Genomic DNA, 14,867 nt, shown 5'->3' with positions numbered 1-14,867 from the left:
GCGAGGGAGGAGAAGGATTTTTCCAGTCAGCTGAAATGATAAACTTGGCTGACTGGGATGAGCCACCGAGTACAGATTTAGCTTTAGACAGACATGTTGTATATACAGACATAAGCAGCGTGCATGCCAACTTCAAAGTGTGTACACAACATAAAGTATGTGCCATAAGCACTATAGGGAGGTGTACATTTTAACATTTTCATATGTTTAAAACAACCTGAGATTCTGTTTACATGCTGGAATAACACAGATATATTATAGAAAATTAAGAAAATTATGACATTTTAGACTCATATCAGACCAATGACCTGGGCTGGATCTCATCTCTGATCCCTAGTTACTCATGCTATGAATCATGATAAGCCCACTGATGGCATCCACTTTGACAAACCTTTAAAGTTCTGCTTAGAATTCTCTCATTTGCCAGTCGCTTTGCTTTAAACGAGGCACAATTATTCCGTCAAATCGGAGATGGACCAAAGCTTTCTTACAAACAGCTGGAATGAGTTTCAGAAACAACTGGCAAACCAAGATCTATTTCAGGACTGAGGGCACATCTGGACTTCCTCTGCATAACCTGCATCTGTGACTGAAAATAATCAAATGTTGTTTGTTTGTTATTTTGCTTTGTGTATGGCACATATTGTAATCTGATATGAGTGTACAAAGGTGAGTCACCAACCAAGCACATCAACTTTTAAAAAGACAGCATTTAATTCCATTTTCTAATACAGTGAGTGGGTATTTGACAGACAGAAACTTTCTGAAACTTTCAGAAGACAGCAAATATACCTTTACCCTAAATTAATAACAGTAAAATGCCACACTCAAAGGGGGAGTGCTGCCTATTTTCTACAGCCGAGTGAACTTTTTTTTGGGGCATTTTGCCTTTAATGGACGGGACAGGTAAGCATGAAGGGGGGAAGAGAGAGGGGGGATGACATGCAGCAAAGGGCCACAGGCTGGATTCGAACCCAGGCCGCTGCAGCAACAGCCTTGCCTGCTCTACCCACGCCCCAACTCTGTCTTGTTTTGATCAAAAACAAAAAAGATCCAGAATGAGAGCATCATCCTGAGCTGATCAGGTTATATTAGCTGCTGTGTACCTCACATGCTAATGTGGCATCTTTGTCTAAGTCAAGGACTTGAGATTTCTACTCAAGAGAATAGCTTGACATTTTGGGAAATGCACTTGTTTGCTTTCTTGCCAAGCGTTAGATGTGAATATTGAAACCACTATGTCTACTCGCTACATATGAAGCTAGAGGCAACAAGACATTAGCTTAGCTCTGTGGCTTTGCCCACAGAACATCCAAGGATTCATTGATTTTCTATTACATCTTTTTTGTTTACAAAACCCAAAATGTAAAATCAATGGTGTTACAGAGGGTTAATTGGGGGAACTATTTATTGGCTCATCAACTCAGTCTTTGAGCTAAGCTAAGCTAAGATCCTGTTGGTTCTAACTACATAGTCCATGAAGAGACATTAAAGTTGTCATTAATAACGTCATTTAACTCTTGGCAAGAAGACAAATATTTTCCACGAGGTACGCCATAGTTCTTACTGAATCTATCATTCTGTGATGGCCTATTGATGGTAATGAAAGGTGAACAGTGATACTCAACTTATGGCCTACACAGTGCTCGGTGGCCCATCAACCATTTTCTAATTCACAGTGAAAATTAATTGATTCAAACTGGATTTTTTTTTTACTTTGACTGTAAATATGTTGCCAGATTTCATTACAAAAAACAAAATATGATCACTATGATCACATTTTGAAAGCATCTTCTAGTGAGGATAGGGTTGGTGGGGATGAGGCCACTGATTCTATAAGAAGCCTGTAATGTAGTGAAAAAATTCTCTCATGAAGATTTAATGTCTTTACAAATTAACCTAGGAAGCCTCCTCATTACCAAGACACAACATAAATAGCCTACTTAAAAGCGCCATGCTCACACACAGCTGTGACATAATAACTTTTCTGTGCTTTGGAAAGGTTTTTCAAAGATTAAACCCCCATGGCTTTAAAATATACAAAACAAAGAGTAATAAGTGACTTTGTTTATACCTGGAGGTTACCTGTCAACAGTTTTAGAGATGTCTCTTGAACAATGGGGGTCTATTGGGAAAATGCGTTATGGGCTGCACAGCAATTTCTGTTGCAATACCGCAAATAGCCACTGGAAAAAATTGGAAGCAAGGCTGAGAAGTGGTGCCTTATCTAGTTCTCTACTACATCCATGGGAACAGCACGTAAAAAAGGCAGCATCCTCACCGGATAAACATCTTTCACCCTCGCATTACTCTCTCTCCAGATGTTAGAGAGCTTTTACATGACTCTTGTTATTGTCTGACCCATCTCCATTACTTGAAGGAGCACAATTTGAGCCAAAGGGCCATAAAAGGATATGAGAAATATATAAAGAATGTGGCCAGATAACACAGCTCCACACCAACATTTCTTTGTTCCCTCCTCCCCTCTTATTCTGTCTCTTATTCTTTTTTTTGCCTCCAGTCTCATAATCTCACCATCCCTCCTCTGTCTTTCTTTGTCTTTTCCTCTCTCTGTCATCCAACTGCACATACCTAACTGGGAACATGGCCTTTAAAACCGCGGTATTTCCTCTTGACCCATTCAACCATTCAACGCCTGCATAGTCAGCAGGATACGGTGACTACGAAGGAAATTATTCATTATATTTCACTCCTGAGCTCTGAAAAATGTCACTGTTACTTTGACTTTCCCATGCTTAAAAATGCAATAAAGATTTGAGAAAGAAACAATACTCAGTAGTGTTAGTATTAACTGTTAGTGTCCAAGACCTCCCAAGTGCAATAATAACTGCAGGGGTCAGAATAAATAATACTGCTTAAAAGACAGTTCTGGGGGAAAACACACTCTTTGTCAACCAGCTGACCTGCATAAAAGTGTTTCTGGTACCAAAAAGAGTAAAAAAAAATGTATGTACTGTTGAAATGTTTCCATCGACAATCTGCCAGTAGAAACGTTTCCAGACAATGTCATCATCAGTTATACGAAGGGCTGGACCCAAATACTCAGACTTCTGTCAGTTGGGTAGGTATTCGTTTTTTGTTTTTTGTTTTTTTAATTTTGGGATTTGAATATTCTTTCAAAGGGGATTTTTTTTAATATTCCTTTTTTTTAAAAAAAAAAATACAGTAATAATATAATATAATGAAGAAATTATAAATAAATATTCAGTGTTTCCCATATAGTGATTTATTTGTGTTGGCCCACTGGGATACCAACATAAGCCTATTATTAAAAATAGTTAAAAAAAAAAAAAAATTGCAGCATTTTGTTTTGCTCAGCCCCTTCCCAGCTCTCTCTATTACTCTGTTTATCGTACTATAAATAGGGTTGCAATGGTTCAAGATTTTCTCACAGAGTTTTCTTTTACCTTTAAATAGCATTTTGACTGATTTCTAGGGCTGACCTGAATCCGTCAAATCTTTGATCGCCACCCTGGTAATCAATGTCCAAATCAGTATTCAAATGCTCCATTTTTCTATACTGTTACACCAAATATCCCAAATAACCTATAAGTCAAGAAATAGTTATCCAACATAATTCATTATGCATCAACATTAATCATTAGTTATACTTGGACAAAGACATTTACACTTAGTGATAGGCCAACTTTTGTGACCCCCAGTCTGACCTCCTGTGATAGGCTTACAAATTTGCTAGTAAGTTGTTGAATAAGCCAAGTATCTGGAATAGTTTCAAAATGTACAAAGATGACCTCCAAAAAGTTGAGTGCCAGATATGCCAAAGGAACCTGGCATATCACAAATCTACAACCGGCTTGGCAAACCACCTGAATACTGTCAGTAACAGCATGGCTGTCTTGCAAATTATTCTTTTTTTCTTGGTGCTTGAAAACTATGACTCACTGGGATTTACCAGTAAGTGTTTTCCAGAATTTATTTTGTCAAATATAACAACTTTGTTTCTGCTTCTCTATTTCTAAACTGGACAGATGACCTCTGGAACAGTGTCGCACCACCTGAAAATTCTCAGCCAGCTTTAGATTTAAAATGATTTTTGAAAATAACATTACTGTCCAAATAACTCTAAAATGCCTTTTACTCCCGAGGGTTGTTTACAATTTATAAACCATTGTTTTGGGTTTGGGGTTTCTCTTGTCTTCCAGCTCTCCTGTCTCTGCCACATTCTCCGCTCCATCTCCTCCTGTTTGAAATGGGGCTGTGCTCTTAGCAACAAGCCTTACATGGACTCAAGACAGAAACTGACCAAACACTCATCAGTCACTCTGCACAGTCTACATTCATTTACAGCTGCATCACCATTCCTGCTCAACAAACTCGGCTTACTGTGGTTACATAATGGCTGTTGGACCAAGGAAACACTGGGAAAGATAGGGCCTGGTGAGGAAGTGAGAAAACACACTTGTCCTCAGCTTTAAGACTCATCTACTGACACTCTGGAGCTCTATACCAGTGGTGGGCTAAATCTAAACCTGTGTGTTTTTTGCTAAAACTAAATCAAGACTTTGTCTAAAGGGCAAAAACAGCCTTTGCTCCGCTGTCTATGGACTGAAATATTCAAGCTCGTAACATCATGGGTTGTGGCTAACAGTCTTTGCAAAGCCTTGTACCTTTGTTGTTATACCTGCTTTCCATACTTGTGCAGCACATTTACAGTTTACAGGGACCACTCAAATATCCTAATAATCTTTTAAACAGTGGGTTTCTGATTAAAAGTAGGCTTCTCGGGGCGTCGGTGGCTTAGTGGTAGAGCAGGCGCCCCATGTACAAGGCTGTTGCCGCAGTGGCCTGGGTTCGAATCCAGCCTGTGGCCCTTTGCTGCGTGTCATCCCCTCTCTCTCTCCCCCCTTCATGCTTACCTGTCCTATCCATTAAAGGCAAAATGGCCCAAAAAATATCTTTAAAAAAAAAGTAGGCTTCTCATTTTTAGCAACTTTCAGTTTTGTCGGCTGAAACCGTCGCTGGCAGACTTAATCAGCTCTAGGAAGCTAGGAAATTAAGCTAACGGCAAGTTGACTGAAAACTCAGAGGTAACCAGGCCCTCCGGAAGTGCAGCGGGCTTTGAAGCCAATTTTTACAGTTGCCAAACAGTAGTAGTGCAATTTACGAGGTCCATCACATGATGCCATTGGCCCCAAAAGGCTTCCCACAGACTTACATTGTAAAAGAGATGTCTCTAAATCAGTTGATAAATCTTCTGAGCATCACAGCCCCTGCAAAATGACTCCTTCCACTATCAGGATTTGATCCATTCAGTTCAATTCAACGTTTGGAAAGTCTGGAAGAGCTACAAGATTAAATCATTTTATCCCCATTCAAGTTAACAGAGTGCTAAACCAAAGTAGCTGGCCCGGCCAGCAGAAGTCTCTAATGCTTTTACTCTATTAGCCAAACAATGCGGAAGCAGCGCTGATCAACTGAGTAATTTTGGCTTCATGCGCCACTGAGTAACTTTCATAGGAATGAACAGCCACTTAAGTAACACTACATTAGTGTTACGACTGTAACTAAGTACACTATAGCCAGGCAGGGCACACTAGTAGTTTTGATACATAAAACAGAAGACACACTGTTTCACCACTTCCTTACACTTTTGCTAGATTTTTTTGATTTTGGAAAGGCTAAATAAAATACACCCATGTTTATCCTATTTGCATTTAACTGCCATGCAGCACTGTTGCTAAAAATCTCCCCTGATGCAATATAGTTACTTTCTCAATGTGAAGCAGCCAGGACAAGAAAGGATTATAAATCAAACACCCCTGGACATTGCCACTGTTTAGCAGTCTGTTATTGCTGGTCATTCGAGGGTGCAGGTGGCTGCCGGTCTAGCTACCTATTGTAACAGCAGGGACAACATATATATCAAAAAGTATCAGATATCTTGAGGACCACTGAACTCTGTTACCTGAAATTATTAAAGTCCACACTGCGCCAACTCACACACAGAAGAGCCATCAGTTTGCCATGTTACATCATTTTGCTGATTTTAGAATAAGGTTCTGTTTAAAATGTTTCAGGACACGGACCAGCAGTATCTTAAAGAGAAGCTGGGATTGTAAACTGATGATGTGGGACAGCTCTGTCCAGCCCTGAGCAAGCTTGCTGCCATTGGGCTAACAATACCAATTTTCAGTGTGAGCAGGAATTCACCACAAACTGGGTAATCAGTAATCAGCACTGGGCGATTTGTCCGAATAGGACAGCATCTGGGTCTGGATGGAAAGGAATGGTGGGTTGACAAAGGGGGACACATTTGGGTCATTTTGTAAACAAGTGGAATGACGTCCCTTTTAAAATCGCCTACTGATAATCAGATTCATTTTTTACTTCCCCCAGATCTGCACCCCACTGGCCCCACACCTACTAATCAATCAAGTGATTGTTATTTTATCTGCAGGGGAGAACATCTGCCTGTATGTATGCGTCTCAACATTAATGGGCCCACTGCATGCGACTTTCCTTATCGCACAGCTTTAGGCCCTGTCCACATGTACACAGATATTATTGTAAACAGATATTTTCCTTTATGTTAAGGCCTCTCGTCCACAGACAAACTGAGTTTAGGTCACTAAAACACCTTCTAAGGTGTAGATTGTTTAAAACTCTGGTAACTTTTTGTCTGTGTGGACTTAAAAAAAATAGGGGAGGGGGGGGGGGGGGGGGTCAGTAGCTTAGTGGATAGTGCCGGCGCCCCATGTATAGAGGTGATGCCTCGCTGCAGCGGTCGCGAGTTCGACTCTGGCTTGCAACCCTTTGCTGCATGTCGTCCCCCGACTCTCTCTGTCTCCACCATTTCACACTGTCCTGTATATTAAAGGCAAGAAGCCCAAAAAAATAATCTTAAAAAAAAAAAAAATGTGAGTGTTTGGGAAACAATGTCCTCAATTAATGCATGCCCATTGTTGCTTTGTGTAACACTAGAAACAACAGCAGCATTCAACTGGTTTGCTAATATTTTGTTAGCACTGCTTGGTCAAATAATTACTTTACACCGTAACCTAGCATTGCTACATCACTTCATGGATAAATGGAGGTATTTGCTGAACCAGCTGTTTTTGCTCCACCTAAGTATCCACAGTTTAAAGTCCACCAGAAATTACGGTTGTGGATCAGACCCAATCAAAACCTGCAGATAGTGGGACACTTTAAAGAGTGGGATTGTTGTTGATGAGGATTGGAAAGAAAACTTTGGCATGTCCAGAGACTCACTCGCATATTTGAGTAAGCTCCTTCATCCTTATACTGAACGGGAAGCAACGATAAATATTAGTTACCTGGCTGTAACTCCAGTTCTATGAGTATGTGCTTAGCTCTCTAACCAATAGTGAAGCCTGTTAGAGGTCGGAGCACATACAAAATAGAAATGTAGTTACCTGGCTGTAACTCCAGTTTGATTAGTATGTACGTAGTCCTCTAACTACAAGCACAGCTGGCCCCAATCCCATGTGGCTGAGATTCCAAAGGGAGTCGAGCCGTGGGGGTGAGGGGTTTATATAGGGGAAGGGCGCTAGTTGCCCACTACCTTCTGATTGGCCAGTGAGTAAAAAAGATCATTTTCATGGTGCCAAGGCGGTGCTTCGGAGAGATAAACCAATAGCAAAGCGATTGAGGGGGCGGAGCACACACGGTACGGAATGTGATGTTCAGTACATGTTTTGAAAACAGTTAACGCTAACCTGTACACTTTGCTACCTTTGTGACAATAGGAACTTGAGCTTGGAGACGTTTTTGGGTTTTAGTATGGACAGAGATACTTTGTAGAATGAAGTTCATGAGGACAGAATTACTCTTTAAAAGAAAGGGGAAAAATATCGGTTTCAAAAAATATCTGTCTATGTGTCAAATTGAGCTATTTTTCAGATGCCAAAGAGGATCATTTTTTGGCATACTTTTAAGCTGACATGATTTAATTTGATTCAGCGTCATTTGTACTGCATGTTTAATTTAAGTGTATATTTTGATAAGCCTCAAAATCTTAAACTTAATCTGGCATCTACAACCGTGTCAATACATCTCTAAAGCCCCTGTTGTGTCAGTGGAGGTGCTAAATATCTTTTGACGGTGCAAAATAAAACTCACACACTTCAGAACCACTACTGGAAATATCCAAGGGGATATACTGATCCTCCAAACTGTACATATACTGTGTATTGCTCTCACTAGATCCCCACATCAATACAGCAAGTTGTGAAATCTTAAGCTTGACAGGGCTGCTTTACCCTGCTTAAGAGGTTAGATCACTAGGCAGTGGATGTTTTAGTAAACTGTAGATCTGAACATGCTTGAACAAGATTTATGCTGCTTTCACGTAGGACTGTGTTTATTGTGCAAGTCAACTTGAACAACAAGTGTTGTGGTTCTCACGACTTTGTAAGTGAACATTTCCTGATAGCTCTGAGATCACAAGTTGTGACAGGCTAGCAAAAATGGCTTTTTTTTTTTTTTTTTGGTTTGTCTTTTTCAACAGTGTGCTAAGGACTTAAACCACCTACACGCCAAGCATATAATGTACTCTGCTTCCTGTGTTGAAAATGTGTCTTCATGAGTTCAGTTTAAACAGCACAATCAGTCTTGAGTTTATCTGTATACTGACAGTTTGTAGTAAGAGGCAATTCAAGTAAATCTTCGTTTCAGTATGAATCTAGTCCAGGAGAACACAATCGTGGTTCTTTGGCTGAATCTGTGTGTAGCTGTCTCGCAGCTCATCCTCACTCCTTATTCACTCTCTCTCTGTGTCACACACACAAACAAAATGTTTGTCTAAGTCGACTCTGCTGAGTGGGCCATAAAAGCTTGTATTGTTGTCACGTCATGAGTCTGAAAGGCCAAAGACAAAGAAAGTGGAAGGGGGTATCAGTGTGCCCAACACCACATCTCAGCTCTGCTACAAGAAAAGCTACTTTACTATAGTCAAAAAGCTAAAAGCACTCATTATCCTAACCCTCTGTGGTCTGATCACACTGCCAAGCCCACTCCTATATATAGCCAGTCAAAGCATTAAAACCACTACCATCAGCTACAAGAGAAAACACGCACTCAAATTTAAATGAGGAAAGAGTCTAATACATCCCAAAGCTATTAACTATCAAGTCGTCAGTTGAGCAACAGTATGACTGATACTGCATCAGAGACAATTTACAGGAAATCATCCACCTGATTCTCTTCCATAAAACCAAAAAACAAAAGCATGTTTGGTGCTGGGATTTTCTAATTAGTCATTCACTTCCAGGGTAAAATCAGGCTCTTCAGTCCATCAGCTCTGAGTCATACAGTTGACTGTCAGCACCAACTACAAGCCATCAATTGTCTCGGTAAACAAAGAGAAACAAAAGTTTGATTAGACAGCTGCAACAAAAGACAGTGTCAACTCTGGGGAAAAAACCCAACATGATAATTAAAATCCACGCACAGCGAGAAAAGATTTTTCTGTCAGCAGTTGGATTGCTTTGTGGTCAGCATATTTGGCCACTTGTGAAAAAAATGCAGTAGCAGAGTTTGTGACTGTTGACACATGCTGTGTTGTTTAGTATTATAAGCAGCCCATTAAGATATATGTATTGAAAATGACAAATCCCTTTAAAGAGCCAACTGTCGCCCACACCCAATGACACACGATATTGTACATGAGTTGAGATGAGTAATATTATGTTGGCAGGTGTTATGTCAAACAAGATTTTGCAATCTCAGGAGATATTTTATGGTTGATTTTGTAATACATCATGATTCAATGAGTTGGGTGGTACAACGGCACGGAGCATCACAATATCATTTCATCATTATCATTTACTGCTAATATATGTGATTAAAATGCAATGGCATTATAACAAAAGAGACTTACTTCCTGCTCTTGAAGCATCCATACATCCCAGCCATGATGAACAACTGAAGCGAGGCAAAGATTCTTTCCTAAAATTAAACACTTTCTCCCTGTTTGCAGAATAAATGTTTTTTCCTGGTTTGTCCAAGTTAAATCATCCAACGCCCTGTGCAGTTGTCCCACATCAGACTTCCTTTTCTTCCTGAAAACCGACGACTTCGATCTTTGCAGCAGAGAAGATGCCACTCCACAAGAGAAGATCGCTCCCTCTTCCAGGTCAAACCATCCTCCGAGGTTCCTCCCCCCTTTGAGCTCCACTACAGTCAAATTTCGTACAGAGCTCCCTTCTCCAAACTTTGGCAGCAGAGCCACAACAGCAAGCCAATCCTAACCACTCCAGTACTCACATACAACGGCAGCCAAAGGATTATAACAGGATCAGAATATCACACAGGAAGCACTGAATTATGGGAAGAAAGTTTGAAAAACAAGAATGTCCTTTTCAAATGAATCAGGAATGTATTTAAAAAATAAGAAAAATGCTTTTCATGAAGAATCGCGTCTCACAGAACAAACTCATGGAGTGGTACAATGAGCTAGAGAGAAAACAATTGACTAAATGACTGAGTGGCTGCTGCATGCCTCACTCCTCTCCTCCTGGTCACCACGGCTGGTAATGCAGCAGAGGGAGGGCTGGAGGAGGGAAGAGGGATAAAGAGGGTGGAGTGAGGGAGGAGGCAAGTGTGAACAAGAGACTGCCCCTCATGTCCTTATTCTCTTTGTCTCTCCACTGTTATCCACAAAACTGTATCTTCTGTAAAATGACCAACAGCAAGACTTTATTTCTCTGATGAATAACTGGGTTTAAATAGATGCATTGATTGGATAACGTTGAAGACAAGATGAAATGAAAAGTACCCGGTCCCCGTCATATTGTGCACCTAATTAACAATACTGTATATGCCAAAAAACCCCAAAAAACAATATTAATCTCTCCCTGACAGATAGATGCAGTTGACATTCATGGGAATGCCCACAAAATATTGCATCCTTCAACGCTGAGGGGGGACACACGGCATTCACTACCATTCTGAAGAGTTAGTGTGTGGCTTTCTACACATCAAATAAATGTAGAAATCAAGAGTTAAAGGGTATTTTTTCAACACTGTACTCTATTTTATTAATAGGAACATTTTTTGAAATGGATCCAATTTTAAGTGAGAGTAGCCAGGCTGCAATTTAAACACTCTCAGTTCATCTTTCCACTGTTTTAGTAATCACCAACTCTGGACTGAAATAAACAGTGAATTCTCCCAATCAGATGTAAAAATATGCTGGCTCTTCGCTAAACTGATTGTTTATTTAAATGGAGTGTGGTGGGTTAAGTGATGGCAATTTTGGGGTGGTTTCTAATCAAACAAAAAGATCTAATGCTTTATCCATACAGTTGTTTAACCCCTGGTACAAAAACAGCCTACAAGGACCTGTAGTTCTTGAGGCTGCATTTAACATTATCCCAACGTGATAACGTTAAAGCGAACTGTCAAAACATAGGCTAATGGCATTGAGCAACATTAGCGCTGCTAGACTGTCTCAAAACATCAATAGAATTCACTAAAACCTGCCAGTCTATTACTTTATAGTGTTAATGGCTGTTGGGTACCGATTTTATAGTGAGTTTAATTAATCAAATCTATAGTAGTAATAGTGTCTCTTATGTGTGTAGAAAAAACATGCTTTCCCAGCATTTACAGGCTGGCCTGGGGGTCATCCCTATGTTCCCCAGGTCCTATGTTCCCTGGGTCTTATATTCCCCAGGTCCTATTTCTATTCCCCTATGTTCTGCAACCGGAGAACATAGGACCCTTTTTCCAAAAAAGGGTCCTATGTTCTCCGTTTTCCAAAAAGGGTCTAAGTTCCCCGTTTTTCCGAAAAAGGGTCCTATGTTCGGGTCCATGTCATTGGTTCAACAGCCCATTGGTTCAACATCCCATTAGTCCGACTGTCCGCGGTGCTGAACGGCTTGCAGTGGGCGTATGGTGCGCCGTGACCGGCTTGAGGCGGAGCAGGCTCACAGCTTATGTGTTTGTCACTTTCTTTTTCATTTTAACCCACACCATGATCTTTTCCTGACCCTAAACAAGTGGTTTTTGTGCCTAAACCTGACCAGACCTTAACCACAGGGCATCATGATGATTTCGGAACGGACTTCAGAACAATGAGTTTAATATGGTCGAAACAATGGGATGTCGAACCAATGGGCAGTTCCCCCTATGTTCCCCCCTGAAACGCGAAAGAAAAACGCACTTACATTAAACTATGTGGGAAAATGTTGAATTAAATCAGGGAAGCCCCGCATAGGCTATTTGTTGTGGAATTCGGCAATTATAGTGGAGAAAATGAGCCCTTTCTAAATATATGTGACTCTTGGGGAGCGTTGTCTTCGCCTTTGGGCATTGAATCACGCGATCACATGAGGTAAGTGCATTTTTCTTTCGTCTTTAGGGGGGAACATCGGACCCTTTTTCCGGAAAAGGGTCCTATGTTCCCCTATATTATAGGGAAACATAGGACCCGGGAAACATAGGTACGGTCCCCTGGCCTGCAAATGACAGTGTAGAAATTAAAGTTGTTTTCTTTATGTTGGCAGGGATCACTTTTACTGAAACATTAGGTCTGTTAAGTAGACAATGTCAACTTCTAGCTAGCTAGAGAAATACTGAACGGACAACCAATGTCCTGATAAGCTGCTGGCAATATGTGGCCAGAGCATTTCAGCATCATTCAGCTCATTGATCTGGTTTTATGGCCCTCAACTTTAAATTTAGCAACATTAGCTGTTGAATATTGTAGAACATTTAGCTGCTAGAGAGCCTGATGTTTCCCTCAGGAGTTGGTGGGGAGCAAATCAGGGCTAGGAGGAGCAAGGAGAGATAATATTGGACTTTCATTTGTCAGGTGGACAGAAACACGACGGCAAATGAATGTTGCTACATGTCTGCCGGATGTGTAAATACGCCACTAAGTTGATCGCCGTTATCAACTTGATGATGATGATGACATTCCAATGCTGTATTCACAACTTGTTGCACCTCCTCAAAAGGGAGAAAAAAAATCAATTAACAAAGGTTTAGCTTTGTAAAGGAGTAAGTTATTTAATTAACCAACAAATGAAAAGCAAAATTTGTCTTTGATATAGACAGATTAATGCCACGGTAGGCAGGTAGTGTGGACAAATCTGCTTTATCAAAACATTCAGGTTTACTCATCACTGGACCTACACCTACACAATGACCATTCTTTTAATATCCTGCTCATTTGACTGATATAAATATAGACAACTAATGTATCTGACCCCTGAAGCAAGAGTATTTTCGTACAGTACAGTATAAACTGAGGCAAATTAAGTGCTGTTTATTGTTGGACCTTGAGAACTTATTGATAGAACTGTTTATGTCCACATAACAGTTTTGTGTCTAGTCCTCAGGAATACAGGGACATATTGGATTTAATATCCAGTCTAAGTACTTGGGCTCCACTCAGTATAGACTTTCCTGGTACACTGTGTTGTTCCACTTTCATATAATGGATTTGCATTTTCAAAATTAATCAATATACAGCACTTAGTGATGACAGCACTGATTTTCCTAGCTGACTGATGCTGGTGACAGAACCTCCATAATGAAGGCTGTGGTTTGATTTTAAATGGATAGTTCAGTTTTTTTTGAAGTGGGGTTGAGGTACTTATCCATAGTCACTGTATTACTTACAGTAGATGTCTATCAGCACGTCCTGAGTTTGGGGAAACAGCAGGAGCACTGAAACCGAAACTGAGCAATGCACTAACGTGGACAAGGGCAGCTGCAAAATATATTTTAGCCACCTACAAAAGTTCCACCTAAAAAAAATCTACCACAGTTTAAGTGTTACTGAGAGTATTTGTACCACTTTATCTTTCTGTCAGATAGCCTGTTCCTGTGCAGAGCCACTTCAGTTCGATATCTATGCTCTCTTCAAAGCCACCAGACTCTGTTGACAAAAACAGTCATTTTGGCTCGCTGAACACAGGAGCTGCTGGTCTACTGCTGCCTCAATCAGTTAGTTAGTTTGTGTTATTGTGTGACTTTGGTGAATCCAAACTAACCACTTTTAACACAAAAGTCACATAATAACACAAACAACCTATCTGATAGAGGCAGTGGTAGACCAGCAGCTCCTGTTTTCAGTGATGTTAAATCAGTGTTTTTTAGGTGGCTAAAATACATTTTATTGCTGACCCTGTCCACAGCAGCACATTGCTTAGCTTTTGTGGCAGTATTCCTGCCTGCTTCTCCAAACGGGGAAACACCATCCGCGATCTACCGTAGGTAATACACTGATTATAGATAACTGTCTCATACGACCCCACTCCAAAACTATCCTTTTAAATACACCAAAAAAAGTATGTACAGTATGTGCCACCACCATCTGCAAACATGGATGCTAAATAAAAGTGGAATCAAAACCATCCTTCTGATTTTGCCATGCCTTACTGTGAATTATGCTATAAAAACAGCCTTGTGTTAATCATTCTATCCGTCTCAGCAGGGGGCCAAGCAGTCGTGCAACAGCCTGTCGCAGTTAATCACTATAAGTAGACAGCTTATCTACCTATAGCCACTACAGCTCTGAGTGTGTGTGGCTGCGAGGTGACATAAGGGTTGATCCTGAGATTCCCTGCTGCTAAAACCTCTCAGACACACACACACAATCAAGAGAAGGAGTCAGTTTTAGCCAACTGGCCAGTTTACTTAAATGTAGGATCACTGAAGTTAAAAATACACAGACCTGGTAAAGCACCATCCATGACAGCGCACGTCTTTACATGTTTCAATAGTTAGAGGATTAGTGAGGTTTTAAGTGAAAGTTTAAAGATTTATTTCCTGGGAAAATGCTTTGTCACCCAAAGTATCATCTCAGTGTTTCACTGCATGAAAAATTGGCTTGAAAGTGTCAAAAACATCCAAAT

At 40.5% G+C, this 14,867-nt stretch overlaps 1 protein-coding gene across 2 annotated transcripts in view; it reads right to left on the bottom strand.

Moving 5' to 3' along the window:
- zgc:66433 (uncharacterized protein LOC321250 homolog) overlaps nt 1-14,867 on the bottom strand; it is a 72,545-nt gene that overhangs the window by 46,788 nt on the left and 10,890 nt on the right. Inside the window, exon 1 of one of the 2 annotated variants that reach the window (XM_049585828.1) lies at nt 9,881-10,547. The exons of the other annotated variant lie outside the window; for it this stretch is intronic. Within the exon in view, the coding sequence (XP_049441785.1) occupies nt 9,881-9,915 (35 nt within the window). The 5' untranslated portion in view covers nt 9,916-10,547. Of the gene's footprint in view, nt 1-9,880; nt 10,548-14,867 lie in introns of those variants that run through there. 2 annotated transcript variants of the gene reach the window in all.

This window comes from Epinephelus fuscoguttatus, linkage group LG9 (genome assembly GCF_011397635.1).
Source record: "Epinephelus fuscoguttatus linkage group LG9, E.fuscoguttatus.final_Chr_v1".
NCBI lineage: Eukaryota > Metazoa > Chordata > Actinopteri > Perciformes > Serranidae > Epinephelus > Epinephelus fuscoguttatus.
This window is presented reverse-complemented; position numbering and strand designations above follow the sequence as displayed.